Source organism: Myiozetetes cayanensis, unplaced genomic scaffold, assembly GCF_022539395.1.
Source record: "Myiozetetes cayanensis isolate MyiCay16 unplaced genomic scaffold, myiCay2020 scf21, whole genome shotgun sequence".
NCBI classification, from domain to species: domain Eukaryota; kingdom Metazoa; phylum Chordata; class Aves; order Passeriformes; family Tyrannidae; genus Myiozetetes; species Myiozetetes cayanensis.
The window spans coordinates 8,711,488-8,739,356 of record NW_026087423.1 but is presented as its reverse complement, the minus strand read 5'-3'; the positions used below and the strand labels follow the sequence as shown (position 1 = coordinate 8,739,356).

Below are 27,869 nucleotides of genomic sequence, written 5' to 3'. Positions count from 1 at the left end.
TGAGAACCATTCTGTAGGTTTCTAAAAATTAAAAGAGGGCTCCTTGTCAAAATACCAGTGTTTTCATTTGTGCCAGCATTGCTTCTCAGGCTTTATAAATCTCCTGCCCCCACCTCTGTGGAGATGAAAAACTCAAGCCCTTACAATGCTGTGAACCATTGCATTTCACTGTGGTAAAAGGTCTCTTAAATAACTTGAAGAGTTCTCAAAGGAACAAACAACACTGTTTGGCCACATCACTTTAAGTAACCCAAGGAATCCACTTTTGAGCAGCAGCATTTTCCCATAGACCAGCTCAGCTGCTCCCCGTGCCCAAACTCAGCAGGCTCATCCTCCAGAATTCCCAGGGATCTGCCCATGCCTGCAGAGATATTCCAGTCAAGGCCACATCCACCAGTAGCTTTTCTTTCTCTCGAGTCATTTAACACAAACAGTTATTTGAGCTTCAAAGATTAAGTGACTGGACAAGACCCAAGTGCTGGCACTGAGTGAGCAGTGGAAGGAAACCAGCCTGGAGCCCCTGATCAACTCAGAGCCCCCGGAGACACAAAAACCATCCCAAGCAAAGCAAGGAAAGATTCTGCTTTTTCACTTGGCTGTTTTTATGGGTGAGCGTAACATAACAAGTGTGGGGTGTGGGTTATGGAATACCCTGACTGGAAGCAGGATTTTGATCTCTCACATATCTCACAGGTATCCACCCCCCCTGGGCAGATTTCTGTGTTCCATTTTTACTGGAAGAATCCAGCAATGCACCTCCTTTATGCTTTTCTCCATTATCCATTATTATTCTTCACCACACTTAGTGAGGTTATTAAATATGACAACAGTTCTAAACAGGGCAAAATCAAATCAGGGATGTTGAGATGGCTTCTCCAGGACCACCCAGAGCCTGGCAGGATCCCCCTCCAGGGAAGGACATCAGCCTGTGCTTTACTGGACTGAACTGGGATCCCCACCCAGCCCCTCTAATGCTCAGCCTGGTGCTTTCACTACAAGCCCATCACCTCTTCAAAACTCCCATTTGCTCCTTGTGAAGTTTTCACAAGGTTCTTACCCAGAGATTATCATTAAAGGACAAAATGGATAAGCCTGTTTTCTGAAAAGAACAAATCCCAGATAAATCCCTCACTTTGGAGTCAAATCTTTTAAAATATTATTTGCTGGATTAATGCAGCAATTTGACTGTGTTATTGTAATCAAAATATTTCATACAAAAGCACTACAGAAAAAAAGTATTGTTTGTAAAAAAAAAAGGTATTATTTGTAAAAAACCCCCAGTATTTCTTTATGAGATACATAACCAAAGTTCTGAATAACCAGTTTTGTTCATCAAATTATTTGCATAAGCACAATAACTGAAGAAAATCTTAGCAGACTATCTCTATTTTCATTAAGAACTGAGGAACAGATGTTTTAATTTCTAACCAGACTAATTAACAGGATACAGACTGTCCAAAGTATTAAAATTCAGTTAGGAAAAGTTCCTGATCGTGACAGTTTTCCATATTTTTTCCTAAGAGGCTCCAAATTTAAGCCAGTACAGCCACTGTTGGGCAGAGTTAATAACTCATACACAGGATGGGCTTCTAAAAGGCACAAGCAGCAGGAACTCAGTGTATTCAAACAAAAGTGTTTGTGGCACAGCTCAGCCAGGAAAACTCTTCCTCAGCATTCAGCAGTCCATGTGTAAGGAGCCCCTGATGGACTGGAATGGAACTGTCCAGAGCCTGAGTGAGAGCTGAGAGAAAGGCAACAATTGACAGGACAATATTTCCTGGGTCCTGGCTCAAACCAGCCCACACTGACGGAGAGAGACCATTTACAAAGGCCTGGAGTGACAGGACAAGGGGGAATGGCTTCCCACTGACAGAGAGAAGGATTAGATGAGATATTGGGAAGAAACTGGTAGGGAGGCCCCGGCACAGGTTGCCCAGAGAAGCTGTGGCTGCCCTGGATCCCTGGAAGTGTCCAAGGCCAGGCTGGAGGGGGCTTGGAGCAACCTGGAATAGTGGAAGATGTCCCTGCCCATGGCAGGGGGTGGGACTGGATGAGCTTTAAGGTCCCTTCCAACCCAAACCGTTCTGGGATTCTCTGACTCTCTGAACATTTGAGTCATGAGCTCCTTTACAGCTACTGTGATTAAAATCCACCCACCCAGTCTGGAGTGAGATAACTATTCCTGATGGATTCAGGTGAATGGACAGTTTTTGAGAGGTGTGAGGCTGTTTTCTCTGTTTGCAAATTGAAACACTTTTCCCCGTGTTTTCCAAGGGGCAGGTTGGCATGGCCAAACATTTGTATGGAAAAACAATTAAACTCCTTATGTAAATGAACATTCCAACCTCACACAGCTGTTACAAAGTGAGAGGACCTTCTCTGCCACACTCTCAAACCCAGATTCATCTCAGCTCCTGCGGCTCAGCACAGCTCTGAGACTGCTCTACTCCCATCCCTTGGGCAGCTCGAGGTTCTTGGGGCCACGTGCTCAACTCTGAAAAGTACAATGGGTTGTGTAAAGAGCTAAAAATATCCCAGCTTGACCCAGGATCGCTTGCAATCGAACCATCCAGCCATCCAACTGTCAACATGTGAGTCCCCAATTTTCAGGGTCTGACAGCTGCAGGGAGGAGCCGCCAACTGTGCCCCTGCTCAGTGCACTTGGCTTCAAGTGCTTCAAAAGATTTCACAATCCCCAAAGCAGACAATTTATTCCCATTTTTTTGGTGTGTTTGATGTAAATGAATTGGTTATTCCCTGCTGTTCCTTCTGAGTTCTATCCAGGTGTACAACCTCTGGAACCCTGTGGAATGCTGTAACATTCCTTTTTGTGACTATGGAAGAAAGCAAAAGGCTGGCAGCTAAAAGAGCTAAGCCAGGATTGACCTTTTGGTGATTGAAGGGCTAAGAAGACCTCAACTGGAGAGCCAAACGCTGGTTTGGGAGCAAAGGTGCTGATTCTTCCACTGCCAAGTCTTGGGAGTGCCACAAGGTAAGAGGAGAGAGCGAGGTGAGACAAAGAGATTAGAAACAACAGGCACAGGAGAAATATGATGCCTTGATTTCCCTGTAATGTTTAGATGAGATTAAAAAATCCATTAAAAAATCCATTTAAGACAGCAAAGCTATTTGTTAAAAAGCCTCTTTCTCCCTTTTAACAATGGAGGAACCGAACGTAAAGCGTGTGTGGCTGCAACAGGAAAGCGAAGGGAAGGTTCTGGTTGTCAGAGTGCAAAGTGAAGGGTGAATGTCCAGCAGGATCCATGGATTGCCACAGTGACTCACCAGGGCTTTAGTCAACATCTGCCCTGGTATTGGCTCAAAGCTGCAGAAACAGAGCACTGAACCAGAACACACAAATCCTAAAGCAGAACGTGTCAGACACTGATCTACAGCAAAAGGTTGGGAGTGAGGAACCGAGGCTGGCACTGATGAGGCAAGACCTGCTCACATCACTTCAGCTCCATCACCCCTTCCCTCCCATCCATCATGTCCTGGCTTCCCACACCACAGGACTGACTCTGTAACGTGCATTTGCAAGGTACTTCGAGGAGATGCAAAACCCACAGCACAAGGCCCTGAGCAGCATTTCTGGCAGCAAACATTTCCAAAGGAATTAAATATCACTGTCTGCATTTTACAGATGGGGAAACCACGGCCTTTGAAAAAGCAGCCACCAAAAATCATCAAGAATTCAACTCCTTTCCTAGTTTTTAGCCACAGGAAACACCCTTTTTACTGCTCTACACTGGTGCCTGTGAGTACCACACTGCACTACACCCAAGGAAGTAATAAAAAGAGAACAGGACATGGATGTATATATTGGCTTCCTAGTCAATATATATTTCCTTGAAGAAAGTATTTTACAAACCAGGAAATGCCTGTAATGGAAAGACAAACACTCCTGATTTTAAGCTGATGGTTTTCTGCAAATTGCTCAGTCATTTATCCTTCACTCTGCAAAATGAAGGTATTTTAAAATGGAAAATATTTTAAAAATCAAAAGCAGAACATATTTGAGCAAAAGGAACACAGGTCATGTCCAAAATAGGTCTTGTCCTTTTCCTGTCTGGAGTCTTTTCCTTGTATCAGACAATTAACTTGAATTTTTCATTATTAAGCATTTTACAAGGTTCCTCCTTCTGAGGTTTCCCTCCTACCCTGTTTTCCTTGAATTTCTATGGATCAGAGTTTCCTGTCCCCCTCAATAATAGGCACAACAGGAATTATTTCTTACCTTCCTATGTGTGCAGATAATGTAAAACATATGCTGCTGTCTTGGTAATGCATTCTTGTTGATTAATTAAACACTTCTTTCCATCACATGTCACGAAACACAGATTGTCAGGTTTCTGCTTTTATTTTTGCTTAAAAAGTTGTCAAAGACTCCAGCAATGTGCCCACTGGGGGCTGAAAAACTTGGAGAGAAATCTAATCCAGTGGGTTTCTTATAATTGCTGCCTAAGAAACGTGATACAGTCTGTGATGGGAAGAGAAATCAACATCTCAATTTTTCCAAGTCCCTGGGCCATTACTTCCACCTGTAGTTTTCATCCATAAACTCACTTTACTCCTCAAGACTCCTCTTAAAACAAAAGTGGTTTTGTGGAGCAGGAATGTCCTATGGGATTAGGAAGGGAGTTCCTTCTACAAAGGGTGTTTCCTGTATTGAGTAGTAAGTTAAAAAAGCACAAAACCAAAGAAAAAAGCAAGCAAAGAGTGTGTTCCTCTGGATAAATGATGGCAGGGCAAACAAGGGCAATATGTGAGAGAATGAAAAGATATATTAAGTCAGAGAATGAGGCAGCTGAAATACTCTTCAGTTTAGTGACTCTGCCTGTGAGTGCCCTCAGCAGCTTCTCCCAAACTGGGGAAAATTATTGGCTGGAGAGAAGTCAATTTATTTTGATGACAAGCCACTACCAAGCTGCAGCTCCTTTTTTCTGTGCAAACTTTTGCAGCAGAAAAAGTTGGAAAAAAAAAAAAAAAAGAGGGTCTGGGAAATCTGCTTATTAAGGAAACACTTTTGTGGAAAATAAATCCCACAGGACTAACTGATAAGTACTGATATTATGCTTTATAGAGACTTTATATATGATTTATAATCATAATGACTTTGTAGTTAGTTATTTCCCATGATATCACTGTGATGATATTTTGATCCAGAGTCTGCAATGTTAGGACAGCCCAACAGACCTTGCAATGGATGAGGTACAATGTGAATAATTGGAACTAATAATTTGAAAATTAGCTACAAAGCCAGTGCTGTTGCAGTATAAATATTGGGTAGCATTTGGAAGCGCTGGACAGCACTGTATTATCTGCACATTAAAAAAAGAAGTCTTCAGATATGTTAATTTTGGAATTTGACAACAACAAAACGTGCATTGAGAAAACTAGAGGCCGATCTGTGGCAATGGTGGGGTCTGACCATGGTACCATAAAAATGGGTGAGGTGCTGTGGAAGGAGCAACTGTAACAAAATCTCTTTAAAAATCCCCTCTTCCCTTGTCTCCACTGTTTCATCCCATACCTCATCCTCTGTCAGGATTTCTGAGCCCTCCAGCTCGTGGGTCTGACTGCTCCTCTGCTGCACCTGCCTCTCCAGCCTGGTCATCTCTTCCTTGGCAGCCTGGAGTTCTTCTGCCTTGGCTTCCTTTTTCCGGGAAATTATAGATGCCTGCAGGACCAGGAAAGTCAGAATTGCCTTGTTTAATCAGCAGCAAATTGGAACCCATCAGGTTTCAGGCCCTGCCCCACTGAAACCACATTTGAACTGCCAGGAACTGATTTTCCTCAGGAAATGTGAGAAAGTCTCACTGCAAAGGAAACACATCAATAGATGTATACATCAAATATATCAATTATATACAGTGGGTTAAACCACAACCTCGTTGGAGTTGGCAGCAGGATCCCAACTTTCTCCAGTGTGGATGAGATTCCCAGCACGCTCTTTTTGCCCAGACTCAAGTGGAAGTGTTTTACATTTCACATTTACATTTCTTCCCCTCATTTTTTCACCTTCATTGAGGAAAAAGGGAGGCATTTTAGCTGCTCCATTTCTCCTGCTGAGTCCCTTTCTGTGCATATGTAAGAGACACCAACATGGCTTAACTGCAAAGTTATCCAAGATTTCACAAATGTCATAATACAGATTTTTATAACTCCAACCTACTCCAACCTACAGAAATATGTTACACTAAAGCAGAACTGAGCCACTAAATCTTGCAAATAGCTGGAAGATGATGAATAAAGCAATACAGCACAGAAATACTGTAGATTACAGATTATAATTTTCTTTTTGAGTCTAGAATATAAAGCATTTGAAAAATATTTTATCCAAGACTGCATATTTAATGATACCTGAGTTTTGAGCAGAAGCTGACAGATTTGGGAACATAATATACATCAGTTCAGGGATGATAAAAAAAAAAAAGGATTTTTATCCTGCCCAATTATCCTGTTGAAACATATTTTAAAATAAAACAACAGGTTGATTTAGATGCACGTGCATGAATTTGGAGGCATGGCTGGTTTCCTCAAATGGAAGGGAAAACTCAAAAAAACAAAAATCAAGCCAAAACACACCAGTTTTCTCACACTCAGCTGAAAGGACCAGCTCTATCCCTAAAAATATCTCTGCCAGAGTCGTGCTGGGGTGGGAGCTCAGCCCTGGAGCTCACCAGGGATCTGCAGCGACAAACTGCTACAACAGGGATGGTTATTCTGCAGAACAGAACCAGGTCCTGGCAGAAAAAAAAAGCAAAGACCCCAACTCTGAGCAACCTCAACTCCAGGGGTGGATCCTCCTCTCCAGCACAGCCCACTGGCCTTTGGAACCAGCACATTCCAGAGCAGGAGCTTCTCTGGGGAGAGCATCTCTTCCAAATCAGAATGGTGTGTTTCACACTGAATTTGGGACTGGACTGCATTATACATTTTATCCCGATTTTCCCCTCCCGCTGATGCATTTTGCTTGAGCTTTTTTATTTTTTAAGCTGTCCCTACCAGCAGCATCACGAAAATCTTCCATAAAATCAGCAGCGGTGCAGGATGCCTGGAAAAGGAACCCCTCAGGTTTCTGTGTGAGCTCTGAAAATCTCCTGGCTCATAAATCCTCTTTATAACTTGTCAATTTACTGAGACTAGACCAGACAGCCTATTTTGTAGCAAGATTATTTTATAGCCTCGGGATTAAAAAAAAAATTAAAAAAACCCCAAAGAATTCCTTCTTACTAGATGAAAGGGGGAAAATGGCACGTGGTCAGACACCAGGAGGGGATGGAGCTGCAGCAGGCAGCCTTGTGAGCATCCATCCATCCACAGCTGGGGCTTTACCAAAATAGCTCCTCCAAAATGATCCTTGCAGAGTTGCTGTGCTGCAAGGACAGCAGTCAACACAATTCACCGACACCACTTGACTCAGCCCTCAACGTACACATGTTCGTGGTTTGTTTTGCTTTTTGCCCTCCATTATTAAGCATTTCTGATTTATGCTAAATAAATTTAAGGGGAAGGAAAAAAATCAGCATGTAAAACAATCAGTGACTGACTGATTTTCTCTCCTGCTTCTGCTTAAAACACAATTTGTTCCCTTCTTACCTGCTGGCGATACATGGAAAATTTACTATCTGTTGGCTCATATTTCATCATTCTTTTCTCAATAAGCTGATTCATTTGTGCATTGACTTCATTTATCTGCAAGACAGAGCAGAAAACTCAGGAAAAGGAGCTTGATTTCTTTTTCTTCTCCAAGAATTAAATGCTGTGCAACCCAGATTTACCATCCAGCAAGTTCCTTTTTTTAAAACAGAGAAACAGACCCAAAAAGCTCCGTGAGTCATTAAGTATTGGCCAGGAAGAGGCTGTTTATGGATTTCCAGTTCTGTGCCTTTATGATAAGGCAGAAACACGATGTTGGCCCCGAAAATGAAGTAAACTGGTGCATGTGGAGAGAAAATGCAGAGAACTGGCACAGGAAAAAGACTGATATTGCCACATGCTGAGTGAAAAGTGCCATTTTATCAATATTAACTAAAATTCCTTTCCCTCCAACAGTTTAACCACAAGTTTAAAGGGAAGCAAATAATGCAAATTTCATCAAGACTTTGAGAACTCACAGGCCATCACATTCCAGCTGTGTGGCACCTCTTTCCTCCTGCCACAAGATGCATTTGGTTGTCCCTAATCCCAAAAACTGCTGAGCTTCATTCCAGCCAAAGGTTCAGAGCTGCTGCATCTGGAGCTCCCAGGCACACCAGCCTGCAGATTCCAGCTTTCCCAGTACGCTGGGACTCTCCCCAGCCATGGAAACCACATGGAAACCACGGCCCTGGCAACCTTCCCTTAATTCTCTGCTCTCCAGAGGGGAGCTGATAAGGCAGAAGGGGAAATATGTGCTGAAATCCCCTGGAGTCAAACCCTAACACAGGGACAGTGCTGGGCATCACCCTGACAATCTGGGAGCAATATCCATGTGCCTGGAAAACCAAGTATTGCAAAGGAAGTGCTCAACAGGACTAAAAATACTCCAACACCTGTTAAAAAAAAAATCTCCTGTGAATTCTATTCTATTAGTGGTAGAACAGGCCTGAATTTGAAAATGGCATCAGAATTCCCTTGTGTGAATAAATTCCTGGGTTTTATATTCTAAAATGTGTGATGGTAACATGCTTAGTGCAGTTCAGCTCCTTTTTAAGGCACCTGGATAATAAAAAACTGACTTTAAAAAAAAAAAAATGCTGTCTAAGGCTGTGCTGTGATAACAGCCAAGTGTATGACATGGTTTTATTATCTTTCAAGAAGAAGATACTTCCAAAATATACCAAATCAGAGGTTACCTCATGGAGAAAGAGAAAAAAAAAACCCCTCAGATCCTTTTAAAACATTGCCAAAAACCCCACAATACACTCGGAAAAGAAATGTGCAAAACAGGGTTTCAAGAATGTCTGAAAGACAGAACTGCAGCCACAAACATTGTTTTGATTAGAGGGAATAATCTGGGAAAGCAGAGGCTGAATCACAGAGCTGGGTTATTATTTCAGCCCTAATCTCCCAGTTATTAGTGCTGTCATCCCTAATCATGGATACTCTGATTCCTCCTTATCTCCATCTCACAGCAAAACCTGAGTTGGACATCCTGGGGTATTAAACACCAAAAAGTAGGAAAAGAAGACATTTAGGATGTAGGACCACTCTTCCTCCCTTGTTAATCTCTGGTGTAATCTTCATCATCACCAATAGAAATACTAATAATTAGCATTCCTCTAAATTCTTCTAGAACATAACAGTAAATCTTTCATTTAGGGTTATGCAAACCTGAAAATTTCGTTGAGTGAAATACATAAATGTGCTTGTGTGGCAACAAATCCCTCTGCACATTTTGCACATATCCTACAAACAGGGATTTTTGCTCATTCCAACACCATTTGCTTTTAACTTCTGCAAAAATCCAGAAAGGTAAGTCAAGTATTTGATGCCCAAATTCCCGTTGGTCTTCACAACTAAACCAAACAATGCAGGTCTATTCCAAACACTCAGGAGTTCTGAGCCACTGCACATGGATTAAGGCATCACATTGTGAAGATCCATCACTCAGGGAATGTTGTCCCCCCCATAAACTCTTTGTATGTGTTGGTATAAACAACCCCCCCAGATCTGTGAGAGTTAAAAACAAGTGAAATCTGAATAAAACCAACCCTTTAGTGCTGAATTACCAGCTCTGCTCATACCATTCCAAACTGCCAACACCATTTCCCAAACAGCACCTCAGGATATGATTGGGTTTGGGGTTTGGTTTGGGGTTGGTTTGTTTGCTTGTGTTTGTTTTGTGGGCATTCAAAAAAAAAACCAAACCCAACTTATCTGAGAGTTTGCATTTAGCAATTAAGACAATTATCCCTTGGTTTTACAGCTGAAAGGAGGCTCCTTTGGGATCAAAACAGTTTCTCAAGGGTACAAAGCAGGGATAAGAACACCAGAGTGTCCCAGAAGCTCAGCTCGTGCTCCAGAACACCAATCCGGGGTGACCTCGGTGCCCTCACCTCGCTCTGCAGGGCAGTGAGATCAGACTGAGTCATGGCTGGCTCTGCAAGCACCTTCTGCAGCAGATACACCGAGGCCTTTTTACTCTCCAGCTCTCTGGGCATTTTTTCAGTAACCAGGTAGGAATGGAAATTCATCTCCTCTTCCAGTTTCTTCATTAAACCTTAAAAACAAATGAAATCGGTGCGTGACTATAAAAGCAGGTAATTAAGTTTGATTTCCCCAACACGCTGGAGCTTTGAGCGGTTGATTACAACAACAACAGCACAACATCTGAGTCTTCTTTGCACTGCTCAAAGAAAGGGAGTTACTTGATTTAAATTTTTAATCTGGATGTGAAACAACACAATAGGTGTTACTATGCACCCCTAACATACAACTGTTAACTCCTTGACAGATTCTTTTCATAATAAACAAATAAATCCCTTCTAATCTGAAACTCCAGCTGAATCAGATGCAAAATTCAACACACAGCACTGATATAAAGAGCCATTAAACCTTTATCTGTACAAAAATCTGAATTTGGCCCAGCTCATGTACAGATTTGTTATATCCTTGGAGCTTCTCCCCTAAAATAAAGCTTTTTTTCCATCTGGCATCTGAAAAGGACTCAAAATGGGCACAGTTTAATGGTCTTTTACATTGCTGGGACACTCACAAATTGCCTCCTGTAAATAACCACTATTTTTTCTTATAAGAACAAATGTTTAATGTAAAGAAGCTTATAGACTGAGAATGCAGAAAATAACAGTTAAATATAAAACCCAAGGAGGAATTCCTGAATAATGGCAAAAATTTCTGTTGAGAAAAGCACCCCCATTTACAAGCTTTGCTCTACTCAAGCCTGATGCAACTACACCTTACCATGCAAGACTTGGCTCGTGCTACAGAGTCTCCTTAACAGGTAATTTATAAACAAACCCAAGTACATGCAGATAAGAACAATTCCCAGGTAGAAAAATGCAACAGAATAAAAGGAAACATCTATTTAAATTACACTGCAGAGTCTGCACTGACAACAGGCACTTCAGTGCAATTACTCCTCTGAGACAACTCTTCCCAGGAATTCAGGAGTTGGAAGTTACATGTCAGATGAGAGTGGGAACGGGTATTTCAGAGGATTTTTCATGACCTAGATGACTAAAAGGTAAGTACTCTTGGTTCTTTTGCTGGAGTTGGGGGTTTTTGTTCTCTCCATATTTAGGAGAAGACAGAGTTCCAATGAAATGCCAAGAAAAACAAGAAGTTCACAATTTTCTTCTCTTTCATTTACTGCACAAGCAGAGAAGAGCACAGAGATACAGAAGTACAGCTGATGTTGCTGAAACAGGGATGGGAAAGGATGTAGATGAAAGCAGATTTTGGTTCTCAGGCTAAAGAGCCTGACTGATAAAACAAGGTCAGAACAAAAAAAAAACAGCCCAGGAAAAGGGGCCCCCTTTATTCTGCTGCTCTTCACCTCTCCCACTCTGCCCCCAGAGATCCTCCTCACCCTCTGCTCCCAGCCCAGGCTGCCAGGAAAGCTGCCAGAGGGGAAATAAACCATTAGCTCTTGAGAAAACCTCAAGAACTGGAAGAAAGAAAACAGACCCTGGGGAAAGCAGCGCTGCCAACACAGGCAAGTCAACAGAATCTAAAAATGAGTGGGAATTCCTCTTTTCCAGCAGTTTAGTTTGTTGGTTTCTGTGTTTATGGAAAGCAACACTACAGCAGGACCTTCTCCCCTTCGTGGAGAGGTCATTTATCTCATGCAAAAGAGCCCCCAAAACTGGTTTCAGAGTGGGAAAACCGAGTTCCTCTGTGCATGGAACAGCCATCGTGTCCTTGGCACTGCAGCTGCACCTGAGGAACACCAGGACCGACTGGGAGAGATTTCCCAATTCCTCCTTTCACAAGAACTCCAATCCAATCTTCCTCAGCCCACCACAGAGCTGGGCAGGAGGGACCACATTTTAATGTCTCACTAGAAATCTCCCACCTCTGCAGAAGCAGCCAAGCTGCTTCCCACGTCCCCAGGGAGCTGAATTATCACCTCAGAGCTCACCAGAACACAACTCCCAACCCGGTATTTATAGCCAAGTTCTTTGGTGTGGGGATCAATGTGATATTGATTATTCCGATATGAAATATTAATATTTAATTAAATCAAATGAACTTCTTGGTTTTCTTAGCAGAAAAAAAGTAAATCTGCATAAATAACCTGTACTTTATTTCTTGTGCTGCTCCAGTTCTCTGATCAAAACGTGCAGCCCAAAGGATTTGTTGCAGATATGACAATAAACTCAGCAAAGAACCACAAGAGCTTTGATAAGAGCAGGGACCTTTTGACTTCATGGGCTATAACCTTGATCACTATCTGATTTATTTCCCAAATAACCTCAGAGTTGCTCCCAACTCCTGTCACACCCCGACTGGTTCTTGTGCTTATTCCTGGCATTGCTACGAGCAACAAAGCGAGTTAAAACCTGACACCTTGATGGGGAAAGACGTGATGTCGACATCCCTCATGACTAATGCTTCTTCCCTAAATACATTGGATATATTTTCCATCCTCTTCAATTCAACACAAGGAGAAGTAACTACCTAAAAGCTACTTCTGCTGCTTAACACAGCCTTAAAAACCCAAACATGGAGCAGCTCTTGGTTCGGGGTTTTGGGTTTTTTGTTTTGTTTTGGTTTTTTACAGTGAAAAACATTCTTTGCAAATTCCCAGGCTAAAGAGGAGGGAAAAAAAAAAAAAAAAAAGCCAGCATACCTCAAATCTTTCCATTACACATATAAATTCTGTTTTTAATGTTTCAACATTGACTTACGGTTACAAAACGTACACACGTAAGCGGCCCAGAAATCTGGCCCTGTGCCCTAAGGTTGTTTTAACAAGGCTCTGCCAACCACGCATTTACATGTGCAGAGCTATTCACAGCAACTCCTCATGTTTTCCATTCAAATTTTTTCGTTATTATTATTATTATTATTACAAAGAGAGGGATGGGAGAAAAGAGTTTATTCCTGCTTGCTCGGTCATGTAGACGAGAGGAGACTTTCTCTGCATAATTCTGCTGGTGGACCTAAAACTTGGTTCACCTCATGCTCAGGTTCCCACTTCTTTTCCCACCATGGGGATGCCAACTGCACATTCTGGACCAGAACCATTTGCAACAGGAATTCAGCTTTTAAAAGGGGGAAAAAGAGAGAGGGGCCCTCATTTTACAGATTCTCTGCCAATACTCTATCCAATATCCCATCGGAAGGCCACGACAAAGGCACGTCTGGAACAGACTTCCAACATCAAATCCCTTTCTGCAGGGACTGAAATGATTCCCTCCACAGCTTCCAATGTTAGAAATTTCCAATTTCCCTCTATTAAACAGGGGTTTTAAACAGGGATATTAAACAGAGGCCTGGGACATGCAAACACTGACAGACCAATCACCCCTTCAATATATCCTTGAAAATCTGAAAAGCTTCCTGAATTTGCCACTGTAAATTATGCTTTCCACGTTTATAGTAATTAGTAGAGCTCTTTGAAAGAGCTCTCTGACCTTTCAGAGTTCTTCTGGAGTGTTGAACTGTCACAGGCTGCAGTGATGGACACCTCAGAGCCCGAACCAGGGGCAGGGTGACCCTGCTCTTGCATTTCCTCCCAGAAATAAATGCATGGATATCCCCTCATTTATGACCCTGGGAGCTCCTGTGCCACCATTTTCACACCTGACTCCCAAGCTCTTTGCAGAGTCACTTATTAGGAAAGAGCCTCACATTCCATAAATCCATTGCATGTACATTATTCCTGGAGGAATACCGTGGAATTTGGCTATTCCTTAAAATAGAACCTGTTGGCATGGGCTTGGCTTCCTAAGTGATTCCAGTCCCTTCAAATCAACAGTCTCCTCATTTTTCAGTCACTTCCCTGTTTTTATTTCCCCAGGGATCATTTGCTACTTTCTTGCAGGAATCTGGTGTAAATGCTAAACAGAAAAGAGCCAAACACCCACTGGGTGATGATTCCACTCCTTCCTAAACCTTCCACTAAACTCCTTGGCATCCTTTTAACAGAGGTCACGTTGAATTTTTGCTGCCTTGTTTGTTCTTCAAAATGAAGTGCAAGAGTCAATGACCTTAAAAACACTCCCAGTCTTACCAACCAGACTTGTCATCTCATCAGAGATACCAAATTATCCTAAAAGTGCTTTTACCCCCACCTTGCATTAACTGACAGTCACTTTATAATAAATAAAATCTTTTAAAGATGGAAATAAAGTTCCACCTGAGCCAGTCTCTTTTACCAAATACTTCTAGAACTTTAATTCCAATGTGGTCTGCAGTTTTGGAGGAGATCATTTAACTCTGGAATTTTAGGGAAAGGCGGTTCTGTGGAAAAGAAAAATGTTAATGTTTTCTATCAAATGGAATATTTAAATTATAGCTTGTTAACTTTCTATTTTTCATCAAGAATGAAAGAAAATAGACATCTGTACAAAGCAATTCCTCCTTGAGCGGTGTCTGTGACATTCCCAGCGTCCAAAATCTGTGACTACACACGAACTTCATGAATTTTATAAATTACACACCTCACTGTTTATAAACAATCATTTAACAATTCCTGTAATCAACATTTTCAAGCTACTCATCCACTTTTTTCACATTTTTGCCAATAAAGTGACCAATAATGTCCTGTACAGTGGACAGAGATGAAGAATTTCAGTCACTCAGTTCGTTTCTTCACATTAACAATTTGTGTTTGTGCCAGCAGAGATAATCAAAGCAAAAAGTGGCAATCTTGGAGAGAAAGCACGGGCTGGGTTATGGTTGTTCAAACTGGTGGCCAGTGTTAATAAAAATATTACTCATATCCAGAACAACAACAGAAGAAAACCCTCCAGGATCTGCAAATTCATGTTATTTGGGGCTACCAGCAGCAAATCCCTTTCTAACTGAACAACATCCTAAGTAGTTCTAAGTTAATAAATAGGGAAAGACTGAAGTTAATAAACAGGGAAGGGCTGAAGTTAATAAAGGGAAAGAAAGAAGTTAAAAATCAGGGAAGGTTCTGTGAAACCATCATCCATTTTAGTCTCCAGAACAGCTCACAACAATCAATGATACAATACAAAGTCTCCTAAATATTATGTTTCTAGGAGTTGAGAACCTCCTCACCATAAGCTGTATTTTCCTGGCACATTCAAGCAGGCTGATGCTAATTATATGTTAATGATGCTCAGGAATACATGGGAGTTGCATTCCTTAAAGAGTTCCTTCATATTTCCTCAAAGCACTTCATCCTAAATTAATTATGAAGTGATCAAACCCAGAAGACAAACAACAAAGCTGCTACTCATGAATGACTTTTAACGTTTTATCTTACCTAGGAAGTAAAAGCTGAAGTATTAAGATACTGAAGTATTAAAAATGAAAGACATTTCTTTTAAAGGAAAGGATCTGACTTCCAGTGAAACTCCAGTTGTTGGACTGTCAGCAGACAAACTGCCCTGAGATGAGGAGGCAGCTGAGGTACCAAACTGCAGCCAAAGGGAATTTTCAAACTAAAATACACTGTGCTAACTGTAACCCAGCAAAGCCTTTAAAACAAATGGAACCTATGCAGTGCACTGTGGTCACCTAATTCCAATTACTAAAAAACAGCTGGCTTTCTGTAATTGCTGCTACAGGCAGTGCCTTTGTAACTCCAGTGGGGAAGAGTAATTACAGAGCTGAGTCCTGAAGTCTTTGTCTGGGCAGAATTTCAACACAAGTTTTCTTAAGTAATGACTCCAAGCTCTGCTTTGGAACATCTAAATACTTTTTTGTTTTCCCCTGCAAGTAGAACTCAAGATAAGGAAATTAAATATGTTAACTTTATTTTCATCTCAACGATGACATGACGTATTTACTGCCTTTTTATGATGTTACCTTTGCTTCTGTGAACTGAACCCGTCAAGTTTCCATTGGCCTTTAAAAAACCCCAGGAACTGAGACAGAACTGTTGATACAGCTTTGCTGTATAAACTCTCTGGTAGCTACTGCAAAAAAGGAGCAGTTATAAAATCCACTGCAGGGCCCTGTGAGTGAAGAAGATGGTTCAGATGCTCCTTTAGTCCCACTTGTGGTTCAGTGGCTGATGAGCATTGTAAAAAAATGAAAGTAAAATTACAGAGTAATAACAACACAACGAGGTGGAGACTGAAAAAAAACTTCTTTAACTCAGAGGAGCTGCCAAAGCAGCTCAGTGATGCAACTGAAACAGCAAATGTTCTTGAAAGAGTAGGACAAGGGCTTGCTTTACTAAACCAAACTAAAACTGCCAGGATAATCCTTGGTGCATTTCCTTCAAAGTGATTAAATCACCAGAAACCTGGAGGTTGTCAAATTGTCCTTCAGAGACACTTAGTTACACATTTCTCCAGTAACTGCAACTCCTTCCACCACCATGAGCATGAGGAACTAACTCACTCCACAAGGCATCTAATTTATTTTGCTTTAGTTATTTGCAGTCCGAGATATCACTGAAAACAAGGAGAAGCAATCTTGGTGTTATTAATGTAATTCAGCAACATCCAGCTCAATAAGTTACAGTGGTATAGAGAGAACTAAGAATTTTCACATATAAACAAATACACTAATATATAAATATAGAGGCTTCAATATACAGATATATCTAGTATCTATATATTTATATCCATATATTTATAATCACACACATTAAAAGTGTGTGCTGTGTATACAAATACAATTAAATATAATCTACAGTCTATTAAAAACGGCTGAATTAGGAAATAGCTTTATTTTTGGCACCTTACGAAACTACAGCATAAAATTACACTACAATAAGAAACAGAGCTTAAAGCTTTTCAAGCAAATATTTTATAGAAGGCAACTACAAAAACAAGCCTCTACTGAGTAAAACACAGTATTCAATGTATTTGTCCATTCATTGAGAGCATTTTCAGGAAGCAGTATTTCACCAATGCCCAATTACAAACACAAAAGGCATAAAAGCTTAGGAAAGGCAAACTTCTGACTGAGCAAGAGGTTTTGATTTAATTTCTACCAGAGAAGTGTAACCCTTTTGTAGATCAGTACTTACTTTCAGGTTTTGAATCAGCTACTGCATCCTGCATCTCCTTCAGCTGCAGTTGGGCTCTCTGCAGCCTCTGCTCTGCGTGGAACAGCTTTGGAGGGAGAATTGGACACACATGAGCTCATTCCTTGGAAATCCATGTTCAAACAACTGAACCAAAAGAGCAAAAGAACCCCAAACAGAAAAAATGGCAGCTCTAAGCATCTGGTGAGTTTCTGTTCCACAAGGGAATGTGCCAGACCAAATTTTCAACACTTGGCCTGGGTTTATTTGAGATTCCCTAATGTTAATTGAAGAGAGGATTCTCATTCTCCCAAGTGATACTTTATGGCAGAACTTCATTCAACAGTTTGCAACCAAAACTGTAAGTGGCTTGAGCATTACAACAACAGCAAAAGGCAGTGAGAATCAGGACTGCAGCAGGTAACTGTCCTTACCCTACAGTCCCTGCAATGCAGCTGAGCTGTCACAGCTATCCACTGTCCATCCCAAGAGCAGATGGAAACAACCTCCAAACAACCTCCAGCTGATCTGCCTGTTTATGATTTATGGAGATGTGGACTAAGAGCTGGAATTAGCTGGATGTCACATTCATTTTACTCGTGATCTCATTCAGGTTCAAGGAAAGACCCAACAGCTTGAGAGCTCCTAATTCCCATTGATCCACATCCAGACACAGACTGCAATACAGGAAATCTGGGGGGTTTCCCCTTTTAATGCAGTGCTGCAGTTCAGGCTACAGAATTTGGTGAGATGGTATAATAAAATGGCACTGGATTTTATGGAAGTGCCTTGTTCTGACAGCATAGGGCAGGAATAAAACCCACCCTTATACTCGGAGGTGTTGACATCCACTGTGTTGGCAGCTTCCAGTGCTTCTCAGGACAGCACTTTTGTCAAATTTGGGGACCAAAATCCCAAGGTTGCTCCTGAATACATATTCCCCCCCACCCAGGGAGAAGCTGAGGCACTTGCTGTGCTGCTCAGTCCCTGAAATCTCAGTGCAGATGCACAGAGATAGAAATCAAACCAAGGAAACATTTGCTCACTCCCATAAATATGACAAGTTCCCTTCGGGTGCTCCGGCAGTAAGTCATGGAACGTTTCCTGGGAACACTCAAGGATGATGTCAGTGGCAGCTGAGGCAGCCAAGTACCTTCACTGTGCTGTTCAAAACTTGCAGGGTCAAGCCTCTTCCCTTAAAATCTACACAGATCTTTTAAATGAGATTTCATTTTCTGGGGTCGGGAGAAACTCTCTACTGTTGGTCCTGCTGTCTTTTTGAAATGCCTGATTCCCAACCAAACGTCAACAGCTCTTGATTTTAACAGGGATGTTTTTGTGTCAGTACCTGACTTTTTTGTTCCTGTTTCTGTTGAGCCAGAGATTCTTCTCTCTCTTTCTCCAAGCGGAGCTGTCTTGCTATTTCAAGCATCCGTTGATGATTTTGTACTGTCTCCACCTACAGCAAGTGGATAAATAGTGCATGTTGCTGTCAGATAGTTGAGAAATACATTAAAGGGATCATATGTCTCACAAGCCCACTTAGCACTTCCTTTCCATGCACGTTACTACTCAGAAGTGACAGCAAAGCACTGGACTTGAGATTCTTAAAAGCCCTGGACTGAGGCCTGGGAGATTCCCTGTAGGTCAATTAGTTACTCGATTCCTTCCTAGACATACAGTATGTTTATCTTAATCCCTGTTTGCATTCCAAAATCAGAGTTGCAAGCCAAGGATTATGACACTGAAATGGAACAGTGTTACTTCTCCTATTACCCTCTTCTTGAGACGCTCCACTCTTTTGACCAGTTGATCTTTCTCCTCTTCCATCGCACTGATGTCCTAAAAAGCAGAAAAAAAAGCGTAAATAAATATTAACTTATTTACATGTATGTTGGATTGGACTAAATTCTCTTCTAATTAATATGAAAATCAGAATTCTTCTCTGAATATATGGAGGTGGTTATAATTTTATTGATCTATGATCAGAACACCCAGGATTCCAATCTCTCCTACTTCCCCCACAGCTCCCACTCCCTCTTATGCTAACACTCCTCATCTGCATCCCTGACTATTAGTGTGAACATTTAAAATAAAAGCAGGTGGATTTCTCTAAAACAAAAACAAACACACACCACCAAGGAAAAATCAGCATGAACTCAACATCTGAGGCAGCCTGACATATGTTCTTAATGTCACCGTCATTACCCGCTTCCTGGCAGACCATTTTGCAAGAAGCTGCACATGAGGGATGTCTGCTGTTGCTTTTTGTATTAAAACTGTGGTAAAAAAAAAAAACAAAACACTTTCTAGTGCTGAAATATGTATCTGATTATTATTTTCCTTTAATCCTATTTTGCAACAGCAGGACTCCACAGATTGATAGTTATGAGAGAAAGGGAAATAAATTCTCCAAATGTACATCTCAACATCTGCTTGGCCTGTCTCTATGTGCCCTGGAAAGCTGTACACAGGCTTAATTATTTTGCTGAAACAGGGCAAATATCTTTACTTAACACTTTATCCACACGGGTTCATCATCACTGTTGACTTAAGCTCTTAATTCATTCAACACCCTCTGGAATTATTACCCTGTATCAGGAGAGCAAAAGGCTTTGTATGAGTTTGCATTCAGAGGAAATGGAGTTCTAATATTTGGAAATCATGCTGAACAGAGTCTTGGCAGCCTCACTGCCCAATCTGCTCCAGAAAGCTCCGCTCTGAGCACGAGCAAAGACTTTCTGCTCTGTTTGCCAACACAGCACAGTTTCCAAAAGGCAGCTGCAGAGCCCACCAGCTCTGGCCTCTACAACTTACAAAAAACAACAAAAACAACTAAAGAAAAGCTGTGCTTTTTTTTTTTTTTTTTTTTTTACCCTTCTTATCTCTGCAGTGGATAAACCAGATATTTTCAGCTGCTCGTACTCCTTGTGCAGGTTTTTAAATGCTTCCATGAGTTCTTCATGCTACAAAATGAAACAGAAATCGTGCAGAGTGAGCTCTGTGCCTGAGGATTTTCAGATCAACACATTGCTTTATTACTATGATAGTATATAGACATATAGAAGTATGGTGAGAAAAAGAATAAAATGCATTTTTTTCACTGCAAAAGCTTGTCAAGTTATAAAACAGAATTTAAAATATCACATTTATCTTGCATTTAAAGGTCCAATCAGAATTTCACAACTTCTTTGGTATTTTCCCTTGTAACGCACAGTGTATTTTCAAAACAGAGAGATGCGACCTGAGAGGGACAAATCCACGTGAACAAACTATTCTCTCTCACTCTAAATCCGTGTATATCACACCTACACATTTATCAGCCCCAAAAAGGAAGAGCCTGACCTAACAGCACACTCAGCTGAGAACGTGGGGCTGGAATTTGCAGGGTGGCCCAAGAGCAGAGCTGAGGTGACACGTGAGGAGGGGCTGTGACGCGTTGCATAAGCCGGGTACCTCGCAGGGATTGACTGATGCAGCTCAGCACTCAGGGAGAAGGAGACAGAGTGCTACTTCCACACCAGCACAGTGCCCACCAGGAATCTTAAACTGAGAGGCAGTGTGAAAGTCTGTGTGGGCAGAGAAATAACAGGGCACAGAAAGAGTTTAGGAATATGGAGAGGAAATAAATTTAGATTCGACTCGGAGAAATGCAAGCTGAGGGTATAAGGGAAGATAATCTCCACAGAAACAGCCATTCAATGAGATGGAAAAATCTAAAAAGAGAATATCAAGTCACTTTTTTTTTTTTTTTTTTCTACTTCCTGGAAAGAGCAGTTGATATGAAAGTTGAACACAAAATGGCAACAGCAAAGGCCAGTTCAAACAAAGGCATCAAAGCCCTGAGCAGTGAAGCAGCAATTCCATTCTGTAAAACCCTGGGGAACCAGCATCCAGAGCGCTCTGCTCGGGTCTGGTTGTTGCAGTTTCAAGCACAGACTGACAGGCTGGAATGAATTCAAAAAAATAGCAATAAAATGGCTACTGAGAAGAAGATAAAACCACAGAGAAAGTGCTGGACTGAATGGCAAATAAAGGTGTGATAAGGAATGCACAGGCTGGACAAGGAGGAACAAGTTAGGAGTGGAAAACCCAGCTGATTTCCACGATGCCACTAATGCACCGTGCAAGTCCTTGAACAAAAATGAACTACCAGGTGGTCCCTGAGCAAGTGCTTTCCCCACTTCTGCTGTCCAGCAGATTTCCTTTGTGTGTCTCTACCTCGGTCAGAAGGGGAGTTTAGGAAATCTTTTACTTAATGGGCACAAAATTTCAAGACCAATGGCAGGACTCAAACAAGGGCAGAGCACAGTTTGATGGATCAGGAGGGAAAGCTCTCACTTTTCACTGTGGGTACCCCCACATGCACCTGGAATATGGGACACACTCAAATGACCAAAGAACACCCAGGTTCCTATATGGAAAGGAAGATTCCTGGTAGCTGGGAGCAACTCATTGAAGACTGGACAACTAAATTAACTCCTGAAGTTGCTCATTTTTAAAATCTTATTTGAAATTTCTCTTAAAAGACACCACTGCAAGCCTGTATCTAAATCATTTAGGCTAAGTTCTTTAATGCATTAGTATCTAAATATTTGCATTGTCATGCTAAACTGCAGTAAGGCATTCTGTTACCCCAGCTTCTGTTTTGAATTAATCAGCAGGGTATTAGTTTAATAAGATGGTTCTATTACTGTAATCCCAAAAAGGAACACATCTTACGTAATGGAAATTATGGAGGTGGATATTTATACATATTAAGACCGTGACATACTGAAAAAACATACAATCTGCATTCCTTTCTCTTTTTACTACCTCTGCTGAGTTACCCCGAGTTATAAATCCAATATTGTTAGAGGTAACAAAAAAATAAAAGGCTTGGTCAAGCTTCAGTCAGACTGTTCAGCTTTGCTGGTGCACAGTTAATAAATCAAGTTACCTGCTACAAACACTAAAAACCACAGTGGTTTTAAAAAACAAAAGGCACAGAAAACTGGACTAAAAAAAAAAGTAAATATGTACTTCAGGTAATACAGATATAAACCCCTAGCTTTGGTTCACTTGAAGTTTTACAATTCAAACCCACCCAGTCTGACTATCTAAAATCAACATTCAATGCTCACAAAAGAAGTGGGAACATAATAAGTAGGAATGTCAGCACAGAAAAAAAGAAATCTTTTACTTATTCACCAAAAAATAAACGGTTGAAGCAAAAGTGGAATAAGGTTAACACAAATATTAGGCATCAGATACTATCAATTGACAATCACGACTACCAAATACATTCAATTGACAATTAGGAGACACTGGCTTTTGGTGATAACATTTTCTGGACTGCTTTGAAGTGGTAATTTACAATTAAAAACTTACATGTCATAGTTCATAGGAAAAAAGATGTTAAAAAATAAATGGAACATGGCTCTGGACGTGATTTGGCACCCAGTACTTAACGGGTTGAAAGCCTTTTAATTCAATACTGCCTATTAACATCCAAATTCAGGGTTATTGGAAGGGAAGTGGTCAAGACATCTATTTCTTATTACGAATCTTTGCTCATTCTTGATGCCAACATGCTCTGAACATAAACATTAACTCCCTGGTTCCTTCATCCCTCCTCCCGCCAGCACTTTCATTCACATAAAATGTGACAAGCGGTACCTGTTTGTTGATGTCAGCCACGGTATCATCCTGGAGAAACTCTGCTGGCACTTCCAGTTTCACCAAGAAACGGGCCAGGTAGGCTCTTTTCTTGAGCTCACTGGTCCTCTGCAGAAGCCAGTGTAAGAGGGGATGAACGACAGGTTTGCTCCCCGTGACCAACCCCTGGCGAAAAGCACTTCTGTGTGACAGGGACAGAGAGAACACCAGTGAATCTCAGCCTAAGGAATGCTGGCCTGGAACAAAGAATTTGCAATGTTTTGATGTTCCTTCCCCACTTGGCTAATGATGTTCTTAATGCTGTTAAAAGAGAAAACGCTCATGATGAGGCTGAGAGGGTTGGGATTGTTCAGCCTGGAAGAGAGAGGGCTCCAGGGTGTATAATTGTGTGAGCTAATTGTCTCTTCCAGGATCTGAAGGAGACGACAGGAAAGATGGGGAGAGACCATTTACAAGGGCCTGGAGTGACAGGACAAAGGGGAATGGATTCCCACTAACAGAAGGTAGGCTTAGATGGGATACTGGGGAGAAATTCTTCCCTGTGAGGGTGGTGAGGCCCAGAGAAGGTTGCCCAGAGAAGCTGTGCCTGCCCCATCCCTGGAAGTGTTCAAGTCCAGGTTGGATGGAGCTTGGAACAACCTGGTCTAGCAGGAGGTGTCTGGATGGTTTTTTGGTTTTTAAGATCCCTCCCAGTCCAAACCATTCTGGGATTCTATGATGGCAGTTTTCGACTTAGAATCCCCATTCTGCTCCCTTGAGGCAGATGAAAAACCCATAACCCACTAAAAGGATAAAACCGGGAGGGACAACTCCAGGTTCCCTGCGGCAGCCTCGGGGAATGCTGGTAGGGTGGGCGGGGCTCGGGATTTGGGGATCACCTGGCGCAGGTGAATCCCTCCCGCCTCGGGCGCGGCGAGGACGGGCCGGGCCGGGCCGGGCCGACCCTGCCGGGCGGGCAGTGCCCTCTGCCGGCAGCGCCCGCCACTGCACCTGCCCAGGTGTGCCACTGCACCTGGGATCCCATCCCAACCTGTGCCACCGCACCTGGGAACCCATCCCAACCTGTGCCACTGCACCTGGGAACCCATCCCAGCCTGTGCCACCGCACCTGGGAACCCATCCCAGCCTGTGCCACTGCACCTGGCACCCCATCCCAACCTGTGCCACTGCACCTGGGATCCCATCCCAACCTGTGCCACTGCACCTGGGATCCCATCCCAACCTGTGCCACTGCACCTGGGATCCCATCCCCAGCCTGTGCCACTGCACCTGGGAACCCATCCCAGCCTGTGCCACTGCACCTGGCACCCCATCCCAACCTGTGCCACCGCACCTGGGATCCCATCCCAACCTGTGCCACTGCACCTGGGAACCCATCCCAACCTGTGCCACCGCACCTGGGAACCCATCCCAGCCTGTGCCACTGCACCTGGCACCCCATCCCAACCTGTGCCACCGCTCCTGGGATCCCATCCCAACCTGTGCCACCGCTCCTGGGATCCCATCCCAGCCTGTGCCACTGCACCTGGGAACTCATCCCAACCTGTGCCACCGCACCTGGGATCCCATCCCAGCCTGTGCCACTGCACCTGGGAACTCATCCCAACCTGTGCCACTGCACCTGGCACCCCATCCCAACCTGTGCCACTGCACCTGGGATCCCATCCCAACCTGTGCCACCGCACCTGGCACCCCATCCCAACCTGTGCCACTGCACCTGGGAACCCATCCCAACCTGTGCCACCGCTCCTGGGAACTCATCCCAACCTGTGCCACCGCTCCTGGGATCCCATCCCAACCTGTGCCACCACACCTGGGATCCCATCCCAACCTGTGCCACCGCACCTGGCACCCCATCCCAACCTGTGCCACCGCACCTGGCACCCCGTCCAGCATCCACAGGGACACGGGAACAGCTCTCACCTGAATTAAAGGTTGCTACCACATGAGCAGCAAGCGATGTTTTAACATGGTTTGCAGGTAAAAGGATACTCACAGGTCTGACACACTCCCTGGAGGTTTGTATTTGAGAATTCCAAGGAGGTTCAGCATTCTTTTAGCTGTTTGTTCTGGCAGCTCCTCTCTAATGTCAACAGCATGCTAAACAATTTGTAAAAATCAATTAATGATATATAGTAATAATTATTATATTAAAAATACTACTAAATATTGTAATTATTAAATTACTTATTTTATAAGTAATTGCTAATTATTATAATTATATTGTTAACTATAATTAATTACAATTATTATCTACTTCATTGTCCAAGTGGTATCAATTAACTGGCAACACTAAAAGAATTGACTTTATTACTCTATCAAATGATAGTGAGATGCTCTGCACAGAACATCCCTTTTATCACCAAACTTCAATTCTCTTCTAGTGGATTTTCTCCAACATGAGTGCTCAGGTAAATTCATGCTAAATTACCATTCTCCCTGCTCACAGGAATCATCTGTACAGACACCGTGAGCACATCCAAGCAGGAATTCAGGCATCCTGGCACTCCAAGGCACAGGTATCCATGCCCCAGATGTGTGGACACGTGTGTGTGTGCAGGGCACAGCCTGACCTTGCCCTAAGAGCGTGAAGGTTCTCAGCATGAACCAACATCTACATCCTGAGTTTCACAAGCAAACCATCCAGTGATCAGTCTCTGGGGGCAGGGATCCAGTGCCCGCCCCAAGGAACATCTGCTGCTTTGCAAACGTTTTTACACACTCAGATGTATTGACGGGAAGGATTCCTGCCAGGCACAGTTATTCCCAGGAAGATCCACACGAGCTGTTTTGAAAAGCCAAGCACGCCGCGGGATTACACCGAGCCAGACCTCAAGAAAAGCACATTTCGGTGCCAAACCCACCGCAGGAGGTGTGGGCTGCTCTGAGCGCCCCCCTTACCTTCGGATCAATCTCGCCCAGAACATCATTGAGCAGCTGCAGCAGCTGCACCGACTCCAGGGAGTCAAACGAGACTAAGTTGTAGTTCTTCCTGAAGGGCTCCTGATTGAGCTTCTCGACAATGAACTGCATTTGGTCACCCATGGCGGTGTCCGGGGGGCACCCGGCGGCGGCGGGGGCGGGGGCGGGGGCGGGGGTCCGGGCAGGGGGTCCGGGCCGGGCCCTGCGAGGAGGCCCCGGAGGAGCCTCCCGGCACGGCGGGGGCGGTTGCCGGGATACGGCGTGACGTCACTTCCGATGCCACGGCGGAGCGGCGGGAACCGGGACGGCTCCGGGCGGGGGAAGGGGGCGGGGTCTGATGATGAGGGGGCGTGGCCGTCCCGCGATGGGCGGGGCTGGGCTCTGTGTGTGAGGGGTCTGGCTCTGGATGGGCGTGGTTTGATTGTGGGAGGCGTGGTCAGCCGGGGCCGTGGGCGTGGCCACGCCGTGAGGGGCGTTCTGTCTGTGGCGGCGTCTCCGGGGTGCGGTCACGGGCGGGGCGGGTGTGGGTGTGTGGGGACCGCGACACGGCGGTCCCTCCCGGGCTCTCCCGCCCGCCCCGCGCGTGTTTCGCTGTCCTCGCAGCCGCTTAGCCCGAGGAAGCCGTCGCAGTGCGCCCCGAGCAGCCCTTCCCGCTCAGTCCCGTCCAGGGTCCGCGGCCGAGGTCGCTGTGGGCGCTCTGGGGCGGACACGGCACCGGGCAAGGCTGCCCTGCGGCTCCGCCACGGCACAAGTGCGAGGAGCGGCAGGAACAGGTCCGAGATTTCACCCTCCGCAGGATAAACCTGGCTCTGCGGCTCCTCCCGGGGGAGGTGGTTGCGGCGCGTGTGGGAGATGCACAAACAGATTGCTGCAGTTACCCAGTTAAGGTTTCTGGCAGGCTCTGACAGCGCAAAGGGGCTGGTGGGGGTGTCAGGTGAACGTTCCTTCATTCCTTTGAGATGGAAAGGTGCGCAGAGGATCCGTGTGGGACGGGAACGGCGGGCCTGTGCTTCACCCTGGGGCAGATGGCAAATGTATGTCCTCCGGCTTGGACATCAGTTTTCAGCCTCGAAGTACCCGCAAATATGTAGGGCATAAACCTGAAACAGGGACAGCAGCTCCAAAACCACCAAACAATCCAAACCAGACTATATCTTAAAGAGAAACATGTTCCTGAAATCTCTCAATCTGCAAGATTTTTCTTGCAGATCCTTCAAAAGCCATGCTTAGACCTGAAATAGGTGGATTTTGGAGCCTCTCTGCTGTTGCAATTGAGTTCTTGGATAGTCTCAGAATCCCATATGAGTCCCCAGATGATGGATTAAAATATGCAGTGAGTCATTCAAATTGGTGCCAGTTGAAATGCACAGGTTGTAAATCACTGCAGGATTTGACTCAGTAAGTAGCATAACTGTAATACTTTGCAATTCTAACCACTGCGACTATCTTGGATGAGCTCTTTTTTCCCTTCTGAGATACAGAAAGCACTTCATAAAATGATTTAATTAAATGTAATCCCCTTCTTCACGGGAAGGCTGAGCAGTGACACTGCACTGGTGTCCAGGCTTTTAACTGGTTAAACAATCACAAAGGGGATGGACGGGTGGCTTGTGGTTGTTCATGAAAGCTGTGGTAGAGCCAGGAACATAATCCAGGTCTTCTGACTCCTGGATTTGAACTTTAAAACCAGATCGTGTTTCCTTTGTGCTGTCAGTCCCTATACTGACCTTTAGGAATCGTATTTACCTACAATTTCCCAGAAGAGATCTACTTTCCCTTGTCATGCTCTCCTGGTATCAATTACAGTTTTCTCTGGTGAGTATTTTGAGCATGCAGGACACAGAGAGAGCAAATGAAAATGGTATTTCTGCTGGAGGCGCTGGGGCCAAACCTGCTCTGTGTAGACTGAGTTCACAGGGAGTGTTGCCTGCGGGTCCACCACCACTTAATCCTGGAGAAACACTGTTTCTGTAAACGCTGTTACACAGCCTTTCTTCAGAGGGCAGAGAGATTGTGGTGGTGAGGATGGAGAGGGGTCTGTGCTGGATAAAGTGGGCTGGTGCTGCTCTGAGACTCTCTTCTATATCAGATTCTTTCAGTCCCCACACTGAAAGGAATGTTCCCCTCTTCTCATATCTCTCTAATGTTAAAGAGGTAACAGATA

The 27,869-nt window shown here is 43.7% G+C and overlaps 1 protein-coding gene and 1 long non-coding RNA gene across 4 annotated transcripts in view; both read right to left on the bottom strand.

The window, feature by feature from the left end:
* Positions 1–25,867, bottom strand: part of IFT81 (intraflagellar transport 81) — a 38,568-nt gene extending 12,701 nt beyond the window's left edge. For 2 of the 3 annotated variants that reach the window (XM_050318461.1, XM_050318463.1), the window contains exons 1-10: positions 25,685–25,867; positions 24,780–24,883; positions 22,784–22,964; positions 20,002–20,091; positions 18,902–18,967; positions 18,474–18,584; positions 17,129–17,213; positions 10,044–10,207; positions 7,603–7,698; positions 5,534–5,680 (exon numbers count right to left, since the gene is read on the bottom strand). In XM_050318461.1, coding sequence (XP_050174418.1) covers positions 5,534–5,680; positions 7,603–7,698; positions 10,044–10,207; positions 17,129–17,213; positions 18,474–18,584; positions 18,902–18,967; positions 20,002–20,091; positions 22,784–22,964; positions 24,780–24,883; positions 25,685–25,828 — 1,188 coding nt within the window. In that variant the 5' untranslated portion in view covers positions 25,829–25,867. Of the gene's footprint in view, positions 1–5,533; positions 5,681–7,602; positions 7,699–10,043; positions 10,208–17,128; positions 17,214–18,473; positions 18,585–18,901; positions 18,968–20,001; positions 20,092–22,783; positions 22,965–24,779; positions 24,884–25,519; positions 25,615–25,684 lie in introns of all 3 variants that reach the window. The other variant, XM_050318462.1, reaches the window with a different exon arrangement.
* On the bottom strand, positions 24,031–24,495 carry LOC126641586 (uncharacterized). Its single transcript, XR_007629277.1, has 3 exons — positions 24,405–24,495; positions 24,231–24,308; positions 24,031–24,198 (listed from the first exon to the last, which is right to left on the bottom strand). It is a non-coding gene; the product is annotated as an uncharacterized LOC126641586 (long non-coding RNA).
* Positions 25,868–27,869: the final 2,002 nt, after the last annotated feature.